Consider the following 26,041-nt stretch of genomic DNA (forward strand, 5'->3'; position numbering starts at 1 on the left):
AGTTTTTGTTAGAGTTCCAGTTTAGTTTAGTTTTAGTTAAGAGTTTAAAGTTTTACCTTAGAGTTTTAGCTTAGAGTTTTAGTTAGAGTTCTAGTTTAGTATAGTTTTAGTTAAGAGTTTAGAGTTTTATCTTGGAGTCATAGCTAAGAGTTTTAGTTAAAGTTCTAGTTTAGTTTAGTTTTAGTTAAGAGTTTAGAGTTTTACCTTAGCGTCTTAGATTAGAGTTTTCTTTATAGTTATAGTTTAGTTTAGTTTTAATTAAGAGTTTAGAGTTTTACCTTAGAGTCTTAGATTAGAGTTTTACTTAGGGTTTAAGTTTAGATTAGTTATAGTTAAGAGTTTAGAGTTTTACCTTAGAGTCTTAGCATGGAGTTTTAGTAAGAGTTCTAGTTTAGATTAGTTTTAGTTAAGAGTTTAGTGTTTTAGTATGGAATCTTAGCTTAGAGTTTTAGTTAGAGTTCTAGTTTAGTTTAATTTTAGTTAAGAGTTTAGAGTTTTACCTTAAAGTCTTAGCTTAGTTTTTTATTTAGAGTTCTAGTTTAGTTTATTTATAGTTAAGAGCTTAGAGTTTTAGCCTAAATTCTTAGCTTAGAGTTTTAGTTAGAGTTGAAGTTTAGTTATATTTAAGAGTTTAGAGTTTTAGCTTAGAGTCTTAGCTTAGAGTTTTATTTAGAGTTCAAGTTTAGTTTAGTTTTAGTTAAGAGTTTAGAGTTTTAGCCTAGAGTCTTAGCTTAGAGTTTTTGTTAGAGTTCTAGTTTAGTTTATTTTTAGTTAAGAGTTTATATTTTTAGCTTATAGTCATATAATAGAGTTTTAGTTAGAGTTCTAGTTTAGTTCAGTTTTAGTTAAGAGTTTTAGCTTAGAGTCTTAGCTTAGGGTTTTAGTTAGAGTTGAAGTTTAGTTTAGTAATAGTTAAGAGTTTAGAGTTTTAGCATAGAGTCCTAGCTTAGAGCTTTAGTTAGAGTTCAAATTTAGTTTAGTTTTAGTTAAGAGTTTGAACATAGAGTTTTAACCTAGATTCCTAGCTTAGAGTTTTAGTTAGAGTTAAATTTTAGTTTGATTATAGTTAAGAGTTTAGAGTTTTAGCTTAGAGTCTTAGCTTAGAGTTTTAGTTTGAGTTCTAGTTTTTTTCTACTTAAGAGTTTTAGCTTAGAGTTTTAGCCTAGAGTTGAGGAGGGGGACAATAGATATTGATGACAATACTAAACTAATATAACCAGAAAATTCCACATTATTGCTTAGAAATACCAAAACCACAGGTTAGATTAGGTTAGATAAGGTTAGAGGTTAGATTTCTCCACGTTTAAGTTAGGTTTATCTAACCTCCAAAACCATAGGTTAGGTTAAGTTAGGTTAAGTATAAATAAATATTAATAAATAAATAGAAACATTTCTACATGGTTAAGTTAGGTTAGGTTAGGTATAAATAAATATTGATAAATAAATAGAAACATTTCTCCATGTTTAAGTTAGGTTAGGTATAAATAAATATTAATAAATAAATATAAACATTTCTCCATGTTTAAGTTATTTTAGGTTAGGTTAGCTTATCATGGGCGCTCATGATAAGCTAATGGTATTTCTTTGTTTTGGCATGGATTTGGTATTTCTAAGCAATAATGTGAAATTTTGTGGTTATGTTAGTTGAGTATTGTCATTAATATCTATTGTCCCCCTCCTCGACTCCTAGGCTAAAACTCTAAGCTAAAACTCTTAAGTAAAAATAAACTAGAACCCTAACTAAAACTCTAAGCTAAGACTCTAAGCTAAAACTCTAAACTCTAAATTCGTAAATATGACTAAACTAAACTTCAACTCTAACTAAATCTCTAAACTAAGACTCTAGGCTAAACCTCTTAACTAAAACTAAACTAAACTACAACTCTAACTAAAACTCTAATCTATGACTCTAAGCTAAAACTCTATACTCTTAACTATAATCAAACTAAAATTCAACTCTAACTAAAATTCTAAGCTAGGAATCCAGGTTAAAACTCTATGTTAAAACTCTTAACTAAAACTAAACTACATTTGTACTGTAACTAAAGCTCCAACCCAGACATACAAACAAATTGATTCAAAAAAGTATTTAAAAAATTTTGGGCCCGAGGGGCAGTTGGGGATGGGGGGCGGGGGGCCTTTGGGGCCCGGGGGCCCTTTGGGTTTGGGGTAGAGGGGCTTTTTGGGGTTGGGGTAGGGGGGTCCTTTGGGGTTCGGGTAGGGGGGCCTTTGGGGTTTGGGTAGGGGACCTCACAACAATGTTCAAATGGAGCTTGTGTATTTTATCAACCACAGAGTTTCACCCTCAAATCATCTTCTAAATTATCTTCTAAAACAATCTTCAAAAACGCTTCAATTGGTTTAACTTAAATCATCTTCTAAATTATCTCAAAACAGTTTCACCCAAATAATCCCTAAACGTAATTTCTGCGTGTTCCTTTTGTTTGGCATCCCTGCGCTGTCACATTTAAAATTCCTATGAAACCATTTCCCGCGTTAATCTCTTCATCTCATAGGTTTTCCTAGCTACACTATTATGGTTTTGATAGAATATTAATTTATCTCTTTGAACTAAAGACCATTTATCCCTCAGACCTAAAGACCAAAGAAGCCATAATTGTTTCTTAATTCCTCTTTCGTGAATCAATAATTCCCCTCGATTATACAGATCAATTTCTCGGAAATTCACTTCCCCCTCGAGTCCTGGATCAATACATTCCCCACCGATTATGTAAATCAAGTTCTCTGAAATTCATTTCCCCCCTCTTGTCTTAGATAAATATATCTCTTCCCACCGTCAATGCGCATGTGCAAACTTCACCCCGGAGACAATTCACCTAGACGAACAACAACAAATCAATTAGCCTTGAACCCATTAGACTCGATCGTAGATGCTTGAATAAATTATGTCCCGTCGGCGTTAGACTAAATTGTAGATGGCAGCACATGTGTTCGTACCGGAACTCCTGGCCACTCTCTACTAGCGACCCAGATGAATTTTACTAACAGTTACAGGAGCAAAAGTACTGTAATTTCTTAAGTACAATAATCTAGCTGCAATCTTGACAGCTTTTGGTTATGAAACGGCCACAGCTCGGCGTGCGTGCAACTGAACCCCGCTGTAACTGAACCGCCGTGTAACTGAACCACCGTTTAACTGAACCATCGTGTAACTGAGCCCCCGTATAACCGAACGACCGTGCAACTAAACCCCCGTATAACCAAACCCCCGTGCAACTGAACCCTCTTGCTACTGAACCCTCATGCAACTGAACCCCCTTTAACTGAAACCTCGTGCAACTCAACCCCCGTGCAACTCAGCCCCATTTACCTAACCCCCGTGAAACTGAACCCCCATGTAACTAAACCCCCGTGCAACTGAACCCCCATATAACCGAACCCCCGTGCAACTCAGCCACCGTACTTACATTGGGTAAAACACAGTAGGGTTATGAACCATAGTTATTTAGCTATGGTATAGTTATTTAACCTTTAAATTGTTTTAAATAAAATGGCCGTCCCAAAATTTGGATCGGATGTATTTGGGGGAAAAATAGGGTGGGGTGGAAGCCCTCCGATAACTTTTAACTCTGAAAAAGTGAAATGGAAAGGCTGTTGAGAGGGAAAGGCTGATTGTCCTGTGATTACCTTTGATTCTTCGAAATTGAACTTGAACTTTAAAATTTCCAATCGAATGAGCCTCCTTCAAAGTTTTTACGATCATCTCTTGTATAAAAACCTTAAATTTTAACAATTGATAACTTGCAAAAACATACAGATTGCTGATACAGGTGTATCAGCAATTTTTTTTGGAACAGCTTAGCGTATAAAGATGAAACTTCTCGGGCATCTACCTGCTACTACTGCTATTAATACTGCTACTACTACTACTAATTCATCACTATTATTACTTCCACTGCTCCTACTCCGACCTCTGCTGCTTAAACTAGCGCTACCAACGCTACGCACATTAAGTTGAAAATTTGACAGAATGGGGTATTTGAGGTGGAACTTGAACTAAATCAAAAGACGCTATGTGCATGCAGATTTTCAAATTGGCATATCTCAAAAAGGGATTTATGTATTAAGTTGGAACTTTCAGAGAGTGCTTAAAGGGAAAGTCAACTCACCAAAAGAAAATATGTGCACGCTCAGGCCTGGATTTACCACTAGATCCCTAGGCCCGGACCTAGAAGCACATAATGCTAGCGGAAGCAATAAATTATCACTGAGTAATTTTTTCCTGACAAAAAACTTATCGTCGCCAGGTGCACTCTGCCACCACGCTGCCTATTTACCGAAAAGTGACTTTAAAACAACACAGGAATTCCATGGTCACTTATAAACTTTCAGATGTCTCCCAGGAATGGTAGCTGAGAGTTCGGTATTACCCCTCTTTTTCATTACTTTTCGCTCATCAGTTGTGTTCTGTTAACACACAGTTACATCGTTACATGGTTACACACAGTTACAGTTACATGGGGGTTCAGTTAAAAGGGGGTAGAAAAAGATTGAGATGGTTCAGAGACATTTTTTGGATTAAGGATGATAGACTGCAAAATATTGTTTCCACTAACGGAATTAGAAACGACATCACTTGTTTCCCAGGAATTATACGGGACTCTAAAGAGATAGAAATTCTATTTTTAAATATGGCTTCTCTGGTCTTTAGACTTAGTGATAAACTCTTTAATATTCAATCAAATCCAGCGGAATTAGAAATGACATCACTTGTTTCCTGGGAATTATACGGGACTCTAAAGAGATAGAAATTCTATTTTTAAATATGGCTTCTCTGATCTTTAGTGATAGAGATAAATAGATATTCTATTTTTAAATATGGCTTCTCTGATCTTTAGGTCAGAGAGATAAACTGAAATTCTATCGAAGCCATAATAGTTTAGCTAGGAACACCTTCAAGATGAAGACAGATTGAATATATTTTACGCGGGAAAGGGTTTTCTAGGAATTTCAAATGTGACAGCGCAATGATGTCGAAACAAAGGAACACGCAGAAATTACTTTTAAGGGATTATTTGGGCGAAACCGTTTGAGACATTTTAGAAGATGATTTGGGTGAAACAGTTTGAGACATTTTAGAAGATGATTTTAGAAGATGATTGAGAAGATGATTTGAGGATGAGACTCTGTGGTTGTTATAATGCACAGGTTCCATTTGAACAATGTTGTGAGATCCCCTAGCCAACCCCAAAGGGTCCCACTACCACAACCCCAAAAGGTCCCCTCTAACCAAACCCTAAGGGGCCCCCTGGCCCCCAAAGTCCCCCCGAGCCCCCGAACCCCAAAAGACCCCCCGGGGCCACAAAGGCCCCCAGAGCCCCTCCGTTCCTCACTCCCTTTTGATTATTTTTTAAGTTTTTTCGGTTTGAATTTCTTAGACTTAGAAATTATCCAACATTTTTCTGTTTTTTTCTATAACCCATTGGCATATAGTTTTTAGCCTAGAGTCTTAGCTTAGTTTTATTTAGAGTTGAAGTTTAGTTTAGTTTAGTTATAGTTAAGAGACTAAAGTTTTACCTTAGAGTCTTAGCTTAGAGTTTAGTTAGAGTTCTAGTTTAGTTTTAGTTAAGACTTTTAGCTTATAGTTTTAGCCTAGAGTCTTAGCTTAGAGTCTCAGCTTAGAGTTTTCGTTAAAGTTGAAGTTTATTTAAGTTTTAGTTAAGAGCTTAGAGTCTTGGCTTAGAGTTTTTGTTAGAGTTATAGTTTACTTTAGTTTTAGTTAAGAGTTTAGAGTTTTACCTTAGAGTCTTAGCTTAGAGTTTTAGTTAGAGTTGAAGTTTAGTTTAGTTTAGTTATAGTTAAAAGTTTAGAGTTTTTAGCTTAGAGTCTTAGCTTAGAGTTTTGTTATAGTTCTAGTTTAGTTTAGTTTTAGTAAAGAGTTTATAGTTTGACCTTAGAGTCTTAGCTTAGAGTCTTAGTTTGGAGTTATTGTTGAAGTTCTAGTTTAGTTTAGTTATAGTTAAGAGTTTAGAGTTTTAGCTTAGAGTCTTAGCCTAGAGTTTTAGTTAGAGTTGAAGTTTAGTTTAGTAATAGTTAAGAGTTTAGAATTTTAGCTTAGATTCTTAGCTTAGAGTTTTTGTTAGAGTTCTAGTTTAGTTATAGTTAAGAGTTTAAAGTTTTACCTTAGAGTCTTAGCTTAGAGTTTTAGTTAGAGTTGAAGTTCACTTTAGTTTTTAGTTAAGAGTTTAGAGTTTTAGCTTAGAGTCTTATCTTAGAATTTTTGTTAGATTTATAGTTTAGTTTAGTTTTAGTTGAGAGTTTAGAGTTTTTAGCTTAGAGTCTAAGCTTAGAGTTTTTGTTGAAGTTCTAGTTTAGTTTAGTTTTAGTTAAGAGCTTAGAGTTTTAGCTTAGAGTCTTAGTTTAGAGTTTTAGTTAGAGTTGAAGTTTAGTTTAGTAATTGTTAAGAGTTTAGAGTTTTAGCATGGAGTCTTAGCTTAGAACTTTAGTTAGAGTTGAAGTTTAGTTTAGTTATAGTTAAGAGTTTAGAGTTTTTAGCTTAGAGTCTTAGCTTAGAGTTTTTGTTAGAGTTCTAGTTTAGTTTAGCTATAGTTAAGAGTTTAAAGTTTTACATTAGAGTCTTAGCTTAGAGTTTAGTTAGAGTTATAGTTTAGTTTAGTTATAGTTAAGAGTTTAGAGTTTTAGCTTAGGATCATAGCTTAGAGTTTTAGTTAGAGTTGTAGTTTAGATAAGTTTTAGTTTTACTATATAGTTTTAGCTTAGAGTCTTAGCTTAGAGTTTTAGTTAGAGTTGAAGTTTAGTTCCGTTATAGTTAAGAGTTTAGAGTTTTAGCATAGAGTCTTAGCTTAGAGTTTTAGTTAGAGTTCTAGTTTAGTTTAGCTATAGTTAATAGTTTGAAGATTTAGCTTTGAGTCTTAGCTTAGAGTTTTAGTTAGAGTTCTAGTTTAGTTTAGTACTAGTTAAGAGTTTAGAGTTTTAGCTTAGAGTCATAGCTTAGAGTTTAAGTTGGAGTTGAAGTTTAGTTTAGTTTAGTTTTACTATATAGTTTTAGCTTAGAGTCTTAGCTTAGAGTTTTAGTTAGAGTTGAAGTCTAGTTTAGTTATAGTTAAGAGTTTACAGTTTTAGACTAGAGTCTTAGCTTAAAGTTTTAGTTAGAGTTTTAGTTTAGTTTAGTTATAGTTAAGAGTTTGAAATTTTAGCTTTGAGTCTTAGCTTAGAGTTTTAGTTAGAATTGAAGTTTAGTTTAGTTATAGTTAAGAGTTTAGAGTTTTACCTTAGAGTCATTGCCTAGAGTTTTTATTAGAGTTCTAGTTTAGTTTAGTTTCAGTTTAGAGTTTTACCTTAGAGTCTTAGCTTAGAGCTTTAGTTAGAGTTGAAGTTTAGTTTAGTTATAGTTAAGGGTTTAGAGTTTTAGCTTGGAGTCGTAGCTTAGGGTTTTAGTTAGAGTTCTAGTTTAGTTTAGAAGTTAAGGGTTTAGAGTTTTATCTTGGAGTCTTAGCTTAGAGTTTTAGTTAGAGTTCTAGTTTAGTTTAGTTTTAGTTAAGAGTTTGTTGTTTTATATTGGAGTCTTAGCTTAGAGTTTTAGTTAGAGTTCTAGTTTAGTTTAGTTTTAGTTAAGAGTTTAGAGTTTTACCTTTTAGTGTTAGCTTAGAGTTTTATTTAGGCTTGAAGTTTAATTTAGTTATAATTAAAAGCTTAGAGTTTTACCTTTGAGCCTTAGCTTAGAGTTTTAGTTCGAGTTCTAGTTTAGTTTAGTTATAGTTAGAGTTTAGAGTTTTACCTTAGAGTCTTAACTTAGAGTTTAGTTAGAGTTCTAGTTTAGTTTAGTTATAGTTAAGAGTTTAGAGTTTTAGCTTAGAGTTTTAGCTTAAAGTTTTTGTTAGAATTCTAGTTTAGTTTAGTTTTACTTTAGAGTTTTACCTTATTCTTAGCTTAGAGTTTTAGTTAGAGTTGAAGTTTAGCTATAGTTAAGAGCTTAGAGTTTTAGTTTCGATTCTTAGCTTAGAGTTTTAGTTAGAATTGAACTTTAGTTATAGTTAAGAGTTTAGAGTTTTAGCTTAGAGTCTTAGCTTAGAGTTTTAGTTAGAGTTGAAGTTTAGCTATAGTTAAGAGTTTGGAGTTTTAGTTTCGAGTCTTAGCTTAGAGTTTTAGTTAGAGTTGAAGTTTAGTTTAGTTATAGTTAAAAGTTCAGAGTTTTTAAATTAGAGTCATAGCTTAGATTTTTATTTAGAGTTGTAGTTTATTTTTAGTTAAGAGCTTAGAATTTTAGCTTAGAGTCTTAGCTTCGAGTTTTAGGTAGAGTTGAAGTTTTGTTATTGTTAAGAGTTTAGTGTTTTAGTTTAGAGTCTTAGCTTAGAGTTTTAGTAAGAGTTCTAGTTTAGGTTAGTTTTAGTTAAGAGTTTAGAGTTTTTAGCTTAGAGTCTTAGCTTAGAGTTGTTGTTAAAGTTCTAGTTTAGTTTAGCTTTAGTTAAGAGTTTCGAGTTTTACCTTAGAGTCTTAGCTTAGAGTTTAGTTAAGAGTAATAGTTTAGTTTAGGTTTAGTTAAGAGTTTAGAGTTTTAGCTTAGAGTCTTAGCTTAGAGTTTAGTTAGAATTGAAGTTTAGTTATCGTAATAAGTTTAGAGTTTTAACTTAGAGTCATAGCTTAGAGTTTTAGTTGGAGTTGAAGTTTAGTTTAGTTATAGTTAAGAGTTTAGAGTTTAGCTTAGAGTCTTAGCTTAGAGTTTTTGTTAGAGTTCTAGTTTAGTTTAGTTTTAGTTTAGAGTTTTACCTTAGAGTCTTAGCTTGGAGTTTTAGTTAGAGTTGAAGTTTAGTTTGGATATAGTTAAGAGTTTAGATCTTTAGCATAGAGTATTGGCTTAGATTTTAGTTAGAGTTCTAGTTTAGTTAAGGTTTATTTAAAAGTTTTAGCCTAGAGTCTTAGCTTAGAGTTTAGTTAGAGTTGAAGTTTAGTTATGGTTAAGAGTTTAGAGTTTTAGTTTAGAGTCTTAGCTTAAAGTTTTAGATAGAGTTGAAGTTTCGTTTAGTTATAGTTAAGAGTTTAGAGTTTTTAGCTTAGCTTAGAATTTTTGATAGAGTTGACGTTTAGTTTAGTTATAATTAAGAGTTTAGAGTTTTAGCTTAGAGTTTTAGCTTAAAGTTTTTGTTAGAATTCTAGTTTAGTTTAGTTTTACTTTAGAGTTTTACCTTATTCTTAGCTTAGAGTTTTAGTTAGAGTTGAAGTTTAGCTATAGTTAAGAGCTTAGAGTTTTAGTTTCGATTCTTAGCTTAGAGTTTTAGTTAGAGTTGAACTTTAGTTATAGTTAAGAGTTTAGAGTTTTAGCTTAGAGTCTTAGCTTAGAGTTTTAGTTAGAGTTGAAGTTTAGCTATAGTTAAAAGTTTCGAGTTTTAGTTTCGAGTCTTAGCTTAGAGTTTTAGTTAGAGTTGAAGTTTACTTTAGTTATAGTTAAAATTTCAGAGTTTTTAGATTAGAGTCTTAGCTTAGATTTTTATTTAGAGTTGTAGTTTATTTTTAGTTAAGAGCTTAGAGTTTTAGCTTAGAGTCTTAGCTTCGAGTTTTAGATAGAGTTGAAGTTTTGTTATTGTTAAGAGTTTAGTGTTTTAGCTTAGAGTGTTAGCTTAGAGTTTTAGTAAGAGTTCTAGTTTAGGTTAGTTTTAGTTAAGAGTTTAGAGTTTTTAGCTTAGAATTTTAGCTTAGAGTTTTTGTTAGAGTTGTAGTTTAGTTAAGTTATAGTCATGAGTTTAGAGTTTTACCTTGCACGCTTAGCTTAGAGTTTTAGTTAAGAGTTCTAGTTTAGTTTAGTTATAGTTAAGAGTTTAGAGTTTTAGCTTATACTAATGGCTTAGAGCTTTTGTGACAGTTCTAGTTTAGTTTAGTTTTAGTTGAGAGTTTTAGCCTAGAGTCTTATCTTAGAGTTTAGTTAGAGTTGAAGTTTAGTTATAGTAATAAGTTTATAGTTTTAACTTAGAGTCATAGCTTAGAGTTTTAGTTGGAGTTGAAGTTTAGTTTAGTTATAGTTAAGAGTTTAGAGTTTTAGCTTAGAGTCTTAGCTTTGAGTTTTAGTTAGAGTTGAAGTTTAGTTTGGATATAGTTAAGAGTTTAGAGTTTTAGCCTAGAGTCTTAGCTTAGAGTTTAGTTAGAGTTCAATTTTAGTTAATTTTTAGTTAAGAGTTTAGAGTTTTAGCTTAGAGTTTAGTTAGAGTTGAAGTTTAGTTATAGTTAAGAGTTTAGAGTTTTAGTTTAGAGTCTTAGCTTAGAGTTTTAGTTAGAGTTGACGTCTAGTTTAGTTATAGTTAAGAGTTTAGAGTTTTTAGCTTAGCTTAGAGTTTTTGATAGAGTTGAAGTTTAGTTTAATTTTAGTTAAGAATTTGGAGTTTTAGCTTAGAATTTTAGCCTAGAGTTTTAGTTAGAGTTGAAGTTTAGTTTAGTTATAGTTAAGAGTTTACAGTTTTAGCTTAGAGTTTTAGTTAGAGTTCTAGTTTAGTTTAGTTTTAGTTAAGAGTTTAGAGTTTTATCTTGGAGACTTAGCTTATAGTTTTAGTTAGAGTTCTAGTTTAGTTTAGTTTTAGTTGAGTTTTACCTTAGAGTATTAGCTTCGAGTTTTAGTTAGAGTTCTAGTTTCGTATAGTTTTAGTTAAGAGTTTAGAGTTTTATCTTGGAGTCTTAGCTTAGAGTTTTTGTTAGAGTTCTAGTTTAGTATAGTTGTAGTTAAGAGTTTAGAGATTCATCTTGGAGTCATAGCTTAGAGTTTTAGTTAGAGTTCTAGTTTAGTTTAGTTTTAATTAAAACTTTAGAGTTTTACCTTAGCGTCTTAGCTTAGAGTTTTTGTTAGAGTTCTAGTTTAGTTTAGTTTTAATTAAGAGTTTAGAGTTTTAGCTTAGAGTCTTAGCTTAGAGTTTTAGTTAGGGTTTAAGTTTAGTTTAGTTATAGTTAAGAGTTTAGACTTTTACCTTAGAGTCTTAGCTTAGAGTTTTAGTTAGAGTTCTAGTTTAGTTTAATTTTAGTTAAGAGTTTAGAGTTTTATCACGGAGTCTTAGCTTAGAGTTTTAGTTAGAGTTCTAGTTTAGTTTAGTTTTAGTTAAGAGTTTAGAGTTTTACCTTAGAGTCTTAGCTTACAGTTTTATTTAGTTTAATTTATTTATAGTTAAGAGCTTAGAGTTTTAGCCTAGATTCCTAGCTTAGAGTTGAAGTTTTGTTTAGTTTTAGTTAAGAATTTGGAGTTTTTAGCCTAGACTTACAAGCTAGACGTTTTGATTTAGTTCTAGTTTAGTTTGTTGATAGTTGATAGTTTATAGTTTTACCCTATATTAATATCTTATAGTTATAGTCAGATTTATTCTTTGTCTTAGTTATTGTTAAGAGCTTAGAGTTTTAGCCTAGAGTCTTATAATAGAGTTTTAGTTAGAGTTCTAGTTTAGTTCAGTTTTAGTTAAGAGTTTTAGCTTAGAGTCTTAGCTTAGGGTTTTAGTTAGAGTTGAAGTTTAGTTTAGTAATAGTTAAGAGTTTAGAGTTTTAGCATAGAGTCTTAGCTTAGAGCTTTAGTTAGAGTTCAAATTTAGTTTAGTTTTAGTTAAGAGTTTGAACATAGAGTTTTATCCTAGATTCCTAGCTTAGAGTTTTAGTTAGAGTTGAACTTTAGTTTGATTATAGTTAAGAGTTTAGAGTTTTAGCTTAGAGTCTTAGCTTAGAGTTTTAGTTAGAGTTCTAGTTTATTTTTACTTAATAGTTTTAGCTTAGAGTTTTAGCCTAAAGTCGAGGAGGGGGACAATAGATATTGATGACAATACTAAACTAACATAACCAGAAAATTCCACATTATTGCTTAGAAATACCAAAACCACAGGTTAGATTAGGTTAGATAAGGTTAGAGGTTAGGTTTCTCCACGTTTAAGTTAGGTTTATCTAACCTCCAAAACCATTGGTTAGGTTAAGTTAGGTTAAGTATAAATAAATATTAATAAATAAATAGAAAAATTTCTACATGGTTAAGTTAGGTTAGGATAGGTATAAATAAATATTAATAAATAAATAGAAACATTTCTCCATGTTTAAGTTAGGTTAGGTTAGGTATAAATAAATATTAATAAATAAATAGAAACATTTCTACATGTTTAAGTTATTTTAGGTTAGGTTAGCTTATCATGGGCGCTCATGATAAGCTAATGGTATTTCTTTGTTTTGGCATGGATTTGGTATTTCTAAGCAATAATGTGAAATTTTGTGGTTATGTTAGTTGAGTATTGTCATTAATATCTATTGTCCCCCTCCTCGACTCCTAGTCTAAAACTCTAAGCTAAAACTCTTAAGTAAAAATAAACTAGAACCCTAACTAAAACTCTAAGCTAAGACTCTCAGCTAAAACTCTAAACTCTAAATTCTTAACTATGACTAAACTAAACTTCAACTCTAACTAAATCTCTAAGCTAAGACTCTAGGCTGAACCTCTTAACTAAAACTAAACTAAACTACAACTCTAACTAAAACTCTAAGCTGTAACTCTAAGCTAAAACTCTAAACTCTTAACTATAATCAAACTAAAATTCAACTCTAACTAAAACTCTAAGATAGGAATCTAAGTTAAAACTCTATGTTAAAACTCTTAACTTAAACTAAACTACATTTGTACTCTAACTAAAGCTCAAAGCTAGGACTCTAAGCTAAAACTTTAAACTCTTAACTATTACTAAACTAAACTTTAAGTCTAACTAAAACTCTAAGCTAAGACTCTAAGCTAAAACTCTAAACTCTTAACTAAAACTGAACTAAATTAGAACTAACTAAAATTCTATGATATGACTCTAAGCTAAAAATCTAAACTCTTAACTAAAACTAAACTAAACTAGAACTCTAACAAAAACTCTAAGCTAAGACTCTAAGCTAAAACTCTAAACTCTTAACTATAACTAAACTTCAACTCTAACTAAAACTCTAAGCTAAGACTCTAAGCTAAAACTCTAAACTCTTAACTATAAATAAACTTCAACTCTAGCTAAAACTCTAAGCTAAGACTCTAAGCTGAAACTCTAAACTCTTAACTAAAACGGAACTAAACTAGAACTCTAACTAAAACTCTATGATATGACTCTAAGCTAAAAATATAAACTCTGCTAAAACTAAACTAAACTAGAACTCTAACAAAAACTCTAAACTAAGATTCTAAGCTAAAACTCTAAACTCTTAACTAAAACTAAACAAAACTAGAACTCTAACTAAAACTCAAAGCTAAGACCCTAAGCTAAAACTCTAAACTCTTAACTATAGCTAAGCTTCAACTCTAACTAAAACTCTAAGCTAAGACTCAAGGCTAAAACTCTAAGTTCTTAACTATAAATAAACTAAACTAGAACTCTAAATAAAACTCTAAGCTAAGACTCTAAGGTAAAACTCTAAACTCTTAACTAAAACTAAACTAAACTAGAACTCTAACTAAAACTCTAAGCTAAGACTCCAAGATAAAACTCTAAACTCTTCACTAAAACTAAACTAAACTAGTTCTCTAACTAGAACTCTAAGCTAAGACTCTAAGGTAAAACTCTATACTCTTAACTATAACTAAGCGAAACTTCAACCCTAACTAAAACTCTAATCTAAGACTCTAAAGTAAAACTCTAAACTCTTAACTAAAACTAAACTAAACTTGAACTCTAAGTAAAACTCCAAGCTAAGACTCTAAGCTAAAACTCTAAAATCTTTAATATAACTAAACTAAACTTCAACTCTAACTAAAGCTCTAGGTTAAAACTCTAAGGTAAAACAAAACTCTTAACTAAAACTAAACTAAACTTCAACTCTATAAAAAACTTTAAGCTAAGAATCTAGGCTAAAACTCTTAGCTAAAACTAAACTAAACTAGAACTCTAACTAAAACTCTAAGCTAAGACTCTAGGCTAAAACTCTAAACTAAACTTCAACTCTAACTAAAACTCTAAGCTAAGACTAAGGTAAAACTCTAAACTAAAACTAAACTAAACTAGGACTCTAACAAAAACTCTAAGCTAATACTCTAAGCTAAAAATCTAAACTCTTAACTATAACTAAACTAAATTTCAACTCTATCTAAGACTCTAAGCTATGACTCTAAGCTAAGACTCTAAACTCTTAACTATAACTAAACTAAACCAGAACTCTAACTAAACTCTAAGCTAATACTCTAAGGTAAAACTCTAAACTCTTAACTATAACTAAACTAGAACTCTAAATAAAACTCTAAGCTAAGACTCTAAGCTAAAACTCTAAACTCTTGACTAAAACTAAACTAAACTTCAACTCTAACTAAAACTCTAAGTTAATACTCTAAGGTAAAACTCTAAACTCTTAACTAAAACTAAACTAAACTAGAACTCTAACTAAAACTCTAAGCTATGACTCTAAGGTAAAACTCTAAAGTCTTAACTGAAACTAAACTAAACTAGAACTCTAACAAAAACTCTAAGCTAAGACTCTAAGGTAAAACTCTAAACTCTTAACTAAACTAAACTAGAACTCTAAGCTAAGAAACTAAGCTAAGACTCTAAGGTAAAACATCAAACTCTTAACTATAGCTAAACTAAACTAGAACTCTAACGAAAACTCTAAGCTAAGACTCTAGGATAAAACTCGAAACTCTTCACTATAAAAAATCAAAATTTCAACTCTAACTAAAACTCTAAACTAAGACTCTAAGGTAAAACTATAAAGTAGAACTAAACTAAAATAAACTTCAAATCTAACTAAAACTCTAAGCTATGCCTCTAAGCTAAAACTCTAAACTTTTAACTATAACTAAACTAAGCTAGAACTCTAACTAGAACTCTAAGCTAAGACTGAAAGCTAAAACTTCAAACTCTTAACTATAGCAAAACTAAACTAGAACTCTAACTAAAACTCTAAGCTAAGACTCTATGCTAAAACTCTAAACTCTTAACTATAACTAAACTAAACTTCAAATCTAACTAAAACTATAAGCTAAGACTCTAAGCTAAAACTATATAGTAAAACTAAAACTTAACTAAACTACAACTCTAACTGAAACTCTAAGCTATGACCCTAAGCTAAAACTCTAAACTCTTAACTATAACTAAACTAAACTAAAACTCTAAATAAACTGTAAGCTAAAACTCAAACACAAAACTTTGAACTCTTAACTATAACTAAACTAAACTAGAACTCTAACAAAAACTCTAAGCTAAGACTCTAAGCTAAAAACTCTAAACTCTTAAATATACCTAAACTGAACTTCAACTCTAATTAAAACTCAAAGCTAAGACTCTAAAGTGAAACTCTAAACTCTTAGCTAAAACTAAACTAGAACTCTAACAAAAACTCTAAGCTAAGACTCTAAGCTAAACCTCTAAACTGGAACTCTAAACTCTTAACTTTTACTAAACTAAACTTCAACTCTAACTAAAACTCTAAGCTAAAACTCTAAACTCTGAACTAAAACTAAACTAAAATATAACTTCAACAAAACCTCTAAGCTAAGACTCTAAGCTAAAAACTCTAAACTCTTAACTAAAACTAAACTAAACTAGAACTCTAACAAAAACTCTAAGCTAAGACTATAAGCTAAAACTCTAAACTCTTAACTAAAACTAAATTAAACTTCGACTTTAACTAAAACTCTAAGCTAAGACTATAAGGTAAAACCTTAAACTCTTAACTTTAACTAAACTAGAACTCTAAAAAAAACTCTAAGCTAAGAATCTAAGCTAAAACTCTAAACTCTTAACTATTACTAAACTAAAATTCAACTCTAACTAAAACTCTAAGATAAGACTCTAAGCTAAAACTCTAAACTCTTAACTATAACTAAACTAAACTAGAACTTCAACAAAAACTCTAAGCTAAGACTCTAAGCTAAGACTCTAATGTAAAACTTTAAACTCTTAACTATAACTAAACTAAACTAGAACTCTAACAAAAACTCTAAGCTAAGACTCTAAGCAAAAAACTCTAAACTCTTAACTATACCTAATCTAAAATTCAACCCTAAATAAAACTCTAAGCTAAGACTCTAAGCTAAAACTCTAAACTCTTAACTAAAACTAAACTAAACTAGAACTTCAACAAAAACTCTAAGCTAAGACTCTAAGCTAAGACTCTAATGTAAAACTTTAAACTCTTAACTATAACTAAACTAAACTAGAACTCTAACAAAAACTCTAAGCTAAAACTCTAAGCTAAAAACTCTAAACTCTTAACTAAAACTTAACTAAAACCTAAAAACTCGATGCCAATGGGTTAAAGAAAAAAACAGAAAAATGTTGGATAATTTCTAAGTCTAAAAAATTCAGTCCGAAAAAACTTTTAAAAAAATCAAAAAGAGAGTGAGGAAGGGAGGGGCTCTGGGGGCCTTTGGGGGCTCGAGGGGCCTTTTGGGGCCCGGGGGGACTTTAGGGGCCCGGGGGGCCTTTGGGGCTCCAGGGGTCCTTTGGGGCCCGGTGGGCCGTTTGGGTTTGGGGTAGTGGGCACCTTTTGGGGTTGGGGTAGGGGGCCCTTTGGGGTTGGTTTAGGGGATCTCACAACATTGTTTAAATGGAACTTGTGTATTATAACGACCACAGAGTTTCATCCTAAAATCATCTTCTAAATCATCTTCTAAAATCATCTTCTAAAATGTCTCAAACTGTTTCGCCCAAATCATCTTCTAAAATGTCTCAAACTGTTTCGCCCAAATCATCTTCTAAAATGTCTCAAACAGTTTCGCCCAAATAATCCCCTAAAAGTAATTTCTGCGTGTTCTTTTGTTTTGACATCACTGCACTGTCACATTTGAAATTCATAGGAAACCTTTTCCCGCGTAAAATATATTCAATCTGTCTTCATCTCGAAGGTGTTTCTAGCTACACTATTATGGCTTTGATAGAATATCAATTTATTTCGCTGACCTAAAGATCAGAGAATCCATATTTAAAAATAGAATATCAATTTATATCTGTCAGTAAAGATCAGAGAAGCCATATTTAAGAATAGAATTTCTATCTCTTTAGAGTCCCGTATAATTCCTAGGAAACAAGTGATGTCATTTCTAATTCCGATGGCTTCGATTGAATATTAAAGAAATTATCCCTAAGTCTAAAGACCAGAGAAGCCATACTTAAAAATTGAATTTCTATCTCTTTAGATTCCCGTATAATTCCTAGGAAACAAGTGATTTCATTTCTAATTCCGATAGTGGATCAATAATTCCCCTTAGAAACAACAAATAAATTCCCCTTTCATGGATCAATAATTCCCCTTAGAAACAACAAATAAATTCCCCTTTCGTGGATCAATAATTCCCCTCGATTATGCAAATCAATTTCTCAGAAATTCCTTCCCCTTCGTGGATCAATGATACTGTCTATGTGGTTATGTCCCGTTAGACTCAATTGTAGATGGCAGCAGTGGTGTCGACTGGGAGTCATTAGGTCATTCCTACTTTCAGCCATCCATTCAGGGCCATATGGAAATCCGGTTGTCCTCGCATGGTTCGAGAAGAGATTAGAGAAGATAAGATTTATTTTTAAAAAATGAACTATCACTTGCCTTTGAAGGCCGAATTCGCATTCTGAGTCAAATAACAAATAATATATCTGAGACTATCAAACAGTTCGTGGTAACTAACTGTAAGTAAGGAGCGACCCGGCTCAATGGTAACCGAAACTCCAAAAAACGGAATTTTGATACCAATAGATACATCAAAAGAATCAGATTTTTATTCTAATTTCAAATATATAAGTTTTATAAAGTTTAATCTTATCTATCAAAAGTTAAGCGCCTGAAAAAAATTTGGCTGATTTTCGTAAAAAGGGGGAAAGACCACCTAAAAATTATAGAACCTTAATGAAAATCACACCATCATATTCAGCTTATCAGAGAACCCTTATGTAGAGGTTTCAAGCTCCTATCGACAAAATTGTGGAATTTTCCATTTTTTGCCAGAAGAAAGATCATGGATGCGTGTTTTTTTTTCCCAGGGGTGATCATATCGACCCAGTGGTCCTAAAATATCTTGGGAGGGCTCATTGGAACGGAAATTAAACGTTCTTATGTCCTTTTCAAGTGACCAAAAAAATGGAGGGCAACTAGGCCCCCTCCCAAACTCATTTTTCCCAAAGTCACCCGATCAAAATTTTAAGATGGCCATTTTGTTCAGCATGGTCGAAAATATTATAACTATGTCTTTTAGGATGACTTAATCCCTCGAAGCCCCCAGGGGGAGGGCTGAAAGTTATGAACTTTACCCAATGTTAATATGTAGTATTGGTTATTGGGAAGTATACAGACGTTTCCAGGGGGAATTTTTTCTGGTAGTGGGGGGTGGGGTGGCCGGGGGGTTATATGGGAGGATCTTTTCATGAAGTAATTGGTCATGGGAGAAGGGATATTGCTATGAAGGGGGCGCCGGATTTCCCATCACTATTTAAAAATAAATCAGAAGTTAAAAATAAAAAAACAAGTTTTTCAACTGAAAGTAAGGAGCAACATCAAAACTTAAAACGAACAAAAAAATATTAGCTATATGTTTGGGTTCACCTTCTATTCTATGCCTCGCTCTTTAAGCCAAAGATTTTTTAGTACTTTCATAAGAGCTATTTATTCTAATTAACGGCCTTTGTGATTAAGGGGTCATTTTTAAAGAATTGGAACCGAATTTTGTTTACTTATTCAATGACGGTGAACCACAATAAAAGCTGCATTAACTAAAAAACGATCAGAAATTAAATAAAAAATGAGTTTTTTTTAAACTGAAAGTAAGGAGCGACATTAAAACTTAAAACGAACAGAAATTATTCCGTATATGAAAATGGCTGTCCCCTCCTCAACGCCTTGCTCTTTACGCTAAAGTTTGACTTTGTCTCACAACTCTATTTTTTAAAACAATAAAAAACTTTAGCATAAAGAGCAAGGCCTTGAGGAGGGGACAGCCCCTTTCTTATACGGATCAATTTCTGTTGGTTTTAAGTTTTAATGTCGCTCCTTACTTTCAGTTTAAAAAACTTGTTTTTTTTAATAGCATTAAGAGACAATAGAGAATTCTGACACATGACAAACATGAGACAATAAAGCATTCTGAGACTAAAAAAAACAACGTACAAAGTCAATTCAAACAAATAGATCAAAATTCTGAGGTCCAGTAAAAGATAAAAGATAAAATTCTGAAGTAAAAAATAAGTTTGAACAAGAAATTGAAATAAAAAGTTAGGAAACCTTTGCTACACTGGCAGTACAAGAAATTGGCTATGTACAAATTAAAAACTATTTCTTATGTAAGTAAAAACAGGGATAAAAGATTTTTTGTATTGCGAGATAGTACAAGGAATGGGATATTGCGAGATAGTACAAGGAATAAGGTGGGGATATGCTGGGAGACAGTTCGCGGAAAACGATTTCTTTCAGGTGCATGGTATTCATGGAAAAACGGAGGAACAAATTACTTCTGCACTCGAAGGTTTCTAGTTTCTAAATGTTTAACAAATGCAAATTTGGTACCTTGTCCTCTTTGAAAATGATTCTTAGAGCTCTCTTTTGGATGTTTTCAATCTTTTATATTGCTTCATTTGAGAGGCCAGGGTACCTGACAGGAAAAGCACACTCTACTATGGGACTCACAAAAGAAATTTAAGGTAAAACTTTAAACTCTTATTTATAACTAAACTAAACTAGAACTCTAACAAAAACTCTAAGCTAAGACTCTAAGCTAAAATTCTAAACTCTTAACTAAAACTTAACTAAACTTCAACTTTAACTAAAACTCTAAGCTGAGACTCTAAGCTAAGACACTAGGCTAAAACTCTAAGCTAAAACTCTTAACTAAAACTAAACTAGAACTCCAACTAAAACACAAATATAAGACTCCAAGCTAAAACTATAATGTCTTAAATTTAAATGAGCTCAACTTCAACTCTAAAACTAAGATAATATTCTAGCCTAAAAATTCGATACTAATGGGTTAAAGAAAAAACCAGAAAAATGTTTGATAATTTCTCAGTCTAAAAAAAATTCAGTCCAAGATAAGTTTAAAAAAAGCAAAAAGGGAGTGAGGAAGGGAGGGGCTCTCGGGGCCTTTGGGGGACCGGGGGGTCTTTGGGGGCTCGAGGGGCCTTTTGTGACCTGGGGGGTTTTTTGGGGCCCGGGGGCCCTTTGGACTCCGGGGGCTTTTGGGGCGTGTTGGGCCGTTTGGGTTTGGGGTTGAGGGGACCTTTTGGGGTGGGGGTAGGGGTCCCTTTGGGGTTGGTTTAGGGGATCTCACAACATTGTTTAAATGGAACTTGTGTATTATAACGACCACAGAGTTTCATCCTCAAATCATCTTCTAAATCATCTTCTAAAATCATCTTCTAAAATGTATCAAACTGTTTCGCCCAAATAATCTTCTAAAATGTCTCAAACTGTGTCGCCCAAATCATCTTCTAAAATGTCTCAAACAGTTTTGCCCAAATAATTCCCTAAAAGTTATTTCTGCGTGTTCTTTTGTTTCGACATCACTGCACTGTCACATTTGAAATTCCTAGAAAACCTTTTCCCGCGTAAAATATATTCAATCTGTCTTCATCTCGAAGGTGTTCCTAGCTACACTTTTATGGCTTCGATAGAATATCAATTTATTTCTCTGTCACTAAAGATCAGAGAAGCCATATTTAAAAATAAAATATTAATTTATCTCTTTCACTAAAGATTAGAGAAGCCATATTTAAAAATAGAATAGCAATTTATCTCCGTCAGTAAAAATTAGAGAAGCCATATTTGAAATTTGAATTTCTATCTCTTTAAAGTCCCGTATAATTGCTAGGAAACAAGTGATGTCATTTCTAATTCCGATGGCTTCGATAGAATATTAAAAAATTTATCCCTGAGTCTAAAGACCAGAGAAGCCATACTTAAAAATAGAATTTCTATCTCTTTAGATTCCCATATAATTCCTAGGAAACAAGTTATGTTGTTTCTAATTTAGTTAGTGGATTAATAATTCCCCTAAGAAACAACAAATAAATTCCCCTTTCATGGATCAATAATTCTCCTAGAAACAACAAATTAATTCCCCTTTCATGAATCAATAATTCCCATCGATTATGCAAATAAATTACTCAGAAATTCTCTCCCCTTCGCGGATCAATATAATTGTCTATGTGGTTAGGTCCCGTTAGACTCAATTGTAGATGGCAGCAGTGGTGTCGACTGGGAGTCATTAGGTCATTCCTACATTCAGCCATCCATTCAGGGCCATATGGAAATCAGGTTGTCCTCGCATGGTTCGAGAAGAGATTAGAGAAGATAAGATTTATTTAAAAAAATGAACTATCACTAGCCTTTGAAGGCCGAATTTTCATTCTGAGTCAAATAACAAATAATATATCTGAGACTATCAAACAGTTCGTGGTAACTAACTGTAAGTAAGGAGCGACCCGGCTCAATGGTAAACGGAATTTTGATACCAATAGATACATCAAAAGAATCAGATTTTAATTCTGATTTCAAATATATAAGTTTCATCAAGTTTAATCTTATCTATTAAAAGTTACGTGCCTGAGAAAATTTGGCTGATTTTCGAAAAAAGGGGGAAAGACCCCTAAAAGTTATAGAACCTTAATGAAAATCACACCATCATATTCAGCGTATCAGAGAACCCTAATGTAGAGGTTTCACGCTCCTATCGTCAAAATTGTGGAATTTTCCATTTTTTGCCAGAAGAAAGATCATGGATGCGTGTTTTTTTTCCCCAGGGGTGATCATATCGACCCAGTGGTCCTAGAATATCGTCGGAGGGCTCATTGGAACGGAAATTAAAAGTTATAGTGTCCTTTTTAAGTGACCAAAAAAATGGAGGGCAACTAGGTCCCCTCCCACGCTCATTTTTTCCAAAGTCACCTGATCAAAATTTTGAGATAGCCATTTTGTTCAGCATGGTCGAAAATATTATAACTATGTCTTTTAGGATGACTTAATCCCTCGAAGCCCCCAGGGGGAGGGCTGAAAGTTATGAACTTTACTCAATGTTAACATATAGTATTGGTTATTGGGAAGTATACAGACGTTTTCAGGGGGAATTTTTTCTTTTAGGGGGGGAGTGGGGGTGGGTCGGGGGTTATATGGGAGGATCTTTTCATGAAGGAAGTTTTCATGGGGGAAGGGACATTGCTATGAAGGGGGCGCCGGATTTCCCATCATTATTTTTAAAAAAATCAGAAATTAAATATAAAAAAACAAGTTTTTCAACTGAAAGTAAGGAGCAACATCAAAACTTAAAATTAACAAAAAAATATTAGCTATATGTTTGGGTTCACCTTCTAGTCAATGCCTCGCTCTTTAAGCCAAAATTTTTTTAGTACTTTCATAAGAGCTGTTTATTCTAATTAACGGCCTATGTGATTAAGGGGTCATTTTTAAAGAATTGGAACCAAATTGTGTTTACTTATTCAATGACGGTGAACCACAATAAAAGCTGCATTAACTAAAAAACGATCAGAAATTAAATTAAAAAACAAGTTTTTTTAAACTGAGTAAGGAGCGACATTAAAACTTAAAACGAACAGAAATTATTCCGTATATGAAAGGGGCTGTCCCCTCCTCAACGCCTTGCTCTTTACGCTAAAGTTTGACTTTGTCTCCCAACTTTATTTTTGTAAACAATACAAAACTTTAGCATAAAGAGCAGGGCGTTGAGGAGGGGACAGCCCCTTTCTTATACGGATCAATTTCTGTTGGTTTTAAGTTTTAATGTCGCTCCTTACTTTCAGTTTAAAAAACTTGTTTTTTTTAATAGCATTAAGAGACAATAGAGAATTCTGACACATGACAAACATGAGACAATAAAGCATTCTGAGACAATAACAAAAAAAAACATACAAAGTCAATTTAAATAAACAGATCTGAGGTCCAGTAAAAGATAAAAGATAAAATTCTGAAGTAAAAAATAAGTTTGAACAAGAAATTGAAATAAAAAGTTAGGAAACCTTTGCTACACTGGCAGTACAAGAAATTGGCTATGTACAAATTAAAAACTATTTATTATGTAAGTAAAAAAAGGGATAAAATATTTTTTTTATTGCGAGGTAGTACAAGGAATGGGAGATAAGGTGGGGATATGCTGGGACACAGTTCGCGGATAACGATTTTATTCAGGTGCATGGTATTCAAGGAAAAACGGAGGCACAAATTACTTCTGCACTCGAAGGTTTCTAGTTTTTAAATGTTTAACAAATGCAAATTTTTTACCTTGTCCTCTTTGAAAATGATTCTTAGAGCTCTCTTTTGGATGTTTTCAATCTTTTATGTTGCTTCATTTGAGAGGTCAGGGTACCTGACAGGACAAGCACACTCTACTATGGGAGTCACAAAAGAAATTTATGCTTGTAATAAATGTGATTGGAGGTACCTAGATTTGTTTAAGATTTTAAGGAGGGGAAGCGAGGAGTTTGCTTGTCGTAGAATATTATTTATGTGGGTATCTCATTTCAAATTGGAAGAAATTGTAACACCAAGGAGCTTAAGAGATGTGACAGAGGTTTCAGGAGGAATATGACGAAGAAAAAAGGGAGGGGATTTGAGGAAACTTACTGAGACTATTGCGGATTTAGAAGGGTTAACTTCCATGTCAAGGGAATAGGCCTCACAAAAAAAATCTTTGAGTGTGCCCATTGGGTTGCTAAAAATGTTCTCTAAAATTGTCAAGTCGTCGACAAATTTCCACCAATTGTCATATAGGGTTGACAGGGTGTTGATCATAAGGGAAAAAGGAGTGGGCCTTGAATAGTCCCCTGAGGAATACCATTAAAAATGGGGAGATGCTCTGAGAAACAATTTAGATATTTAACTCCTTCAGATCTATTAGAGAGAAAAGAGGCAACGAGCTTAACCAGGAAAGTTTCAATGTGGAATAAGAAATAATTTAAAGAAAATCGAATCTTCTTGGGAGGGGGCGAAAAGAGAAGCCTAAAATAGATTGGAATTGATGAGGAGCTTGCGCAGTTGTGTTGGAATCGCTTGGCTTGGTGCTGCTGTGATTTGTTGGTAGTAGTAGGCTAGTAGTAGTATAAGTTAAAAACAAAAAGTGAATTATATCTAAGGGACCTTAGCTTGGTATTCAGTATATTGTCTCCGTAACCAAAATATCACAAAGAACAAACTCAATAATCCCGGATTCTCTATGAAAAGTTTTTTTTTTCAGAAATATAGGTATAGAGTTCGAGACAAAATAGAGAGACTTGAAACAAAATGAAGAAGATATAGATACACTAAGTAAAGGTATAGGGATAGGGAGAGTTTGCAAGGAGAGAGAAACAGGAAAAAATGAGGATTGGGAGTAGAGAGATAGGAAGAGGTAGAAAGAGATAGAGTGAGAAATATAGAAAATCATCAGACACTTGAAAGTGATAGTGTATTACTGGAATGCACACACGCATCAGGACAACTGATCTGGTTTTATTCTGTGTTTCTTTTTTTTTAAAGAAACACTTACATTCTCATTTTCGTTGCAGATTTGACTCAAGCTTGGGTGGCCTAACTTTGTCAGATCAGTTTCTGCAGATTAGTACGCTTTTCTCAATGGATGCTATCTTTGGTTTTGGAGAAAATGAACAGCCATCTTTAAGGCATGACATGAACTGGAAAACATGGGCTTTATGGGCTCGTGATCAAGCCCCAAATGTGAGTAAACTTCCTCTTTTGATATATAATATGAATTTAACTTGTATGAAAAAAGAGAGCAGGTGGAGGCAAACTTTATTCTAGCATATTCTAAACTTTGTAACTACCATTCAAAATAACTATGTACAACCTAAATGATGTATAACCCAATGTAAATTCCGTACTCTTATTCAGGTATGTAAGCCTATGCTTAACTGTTTATGAAATTTGAGCCCTTGTGAAAAATTATTTTCATTTTTTACGTCAGAAACTTAGATTCAAAAGTAACGACAGTTCGGTCACCTTTTCCCAAGTCCATCCTCTGATACGATTTTGTTCCTCTTTGCAAGGTAAAAGAAAATTATGGAGTGACCATTAATTACCGAAACTAGTCTTTTATCATAAAGTAGTATCATTAATATAAAATTTAAATGAATAAGTATAGGATTTGCTTTTATAAAGAAAATGACTTTTTCACGTTTATATTAACTATGCAAATAGGAATTGACATCTTTTATGTACTTTAAAAGTCAAGTTTAAAAACTTCATAGAAATTCGAGTTTTTTTTTACTAAATCTAACCTATATTTTGCTCCCCCGCAAAAAGTTAGAGAAAAGTATTTATTAATACATTTTTTTACAGATGATTATTATTTCTTACTAATTAATGTTATTTCAACATATTTTGCTCAATAGTCAATTTAAAAAAAACGCGAATTTTGAATTTCAGGGTGCAGCAAACATGTATGGAACACAGCCATACTACACTGCTTTAGAGCCGAATGGAGACGCGCACGGAGTGCTCATCCTTAACAGCAATGCACAGGGTAATATATTTTCTGATTCATATTCCGGATAAAAATTTAAAATGTGAAGGTTATGTAACATTAAAATAGTTTTATGTTTGGCCTGATTATAATTTGGGCCACGGCTAGGCCCAAATCTAGGTAACTATACAATTTCACTCCATTTCTAAGAAAATTGATAAAACAACCTAAGCTATTAATCGTTTTTCATCAGCTTAAGTTTAACTTCTGATCTCTCAAAGGAACATTTAATAAAGTCTAACTTTAAGAAGTGATGAGCCGAATTATTTAGAATATTTTTCCGCTGAGTTGCGCCATGTTTTAATAGAACTAAAGCAGAAGTTTTGCTGGTGAATTGTTAAAACACAAGTTGTGTACAAATAAACGGAAAAATATGGGTTTTGAAACAAATTTTGACAGCTGAAAAGGAGTTAGATTTCAAAACACCTTCCTAGCAACATAAGCCAGTTGCTTTATAATTTTTCTAGGAACAAAATTAAACACTTATAATTGCGCTTTCTGAACAAGTATTTTTTTGTATATTTTATAGATATTTTATATCTAAAATATAAGACGAAATCGTGTCCGTAGTTTGTTCAGGTTTGAGACTGGTTGTACAGGACGTCGACTTTCAAGGAGGCACACTTGTGCCTCTATAAAGAGGCGACCCAC

The 26,041-nt window shown here is 32.6% G+C and overlaps 1 protein-coding gene across 1 annotated transcript in view; it reads left to right on the top strand.

Moving 5' to 3' along the window:
- Nucleotides 1-26,041, top strand: part of LOC148942912 (sucrase-isomaltase, intestinal-like) — a 157,954-nt gene that overhangs the window by 85,350 nt on the left and 46,563 nt on the right. Inside the window, exons 4-5 of the mRNA XM_089102393.1 lie at nucleotides 24,417-24,585; nucleotides 25,294-25,390. Coding sequence (XP_088958519.1) covers nucleotides 24,417-24,585; nucleotides 25,294-25,390 — 266 coding nt within the window. The remainder of the gene's footprint in view (nucleotides 1-24,416; nucleotides 24,586-25,293; nucleotides 25,391-26,041) is intronic.

Source organism: Artemia sp. Qi Xiang Cuo, chromosome 16, assembly GCF_049724085.1.
Source record: "Artemia sp. Qi Xiang Cuo chromosome 16, ASM4972408v1, whole genome shotgun sequence".
NCBI classification, from domain to species: Eukaryota; Metazoa; Arthropoda; class Branchiopoda; order Anostraca; family Artemiidae; genus Artemia; species Artemia sp. Qi Xiang Cuo.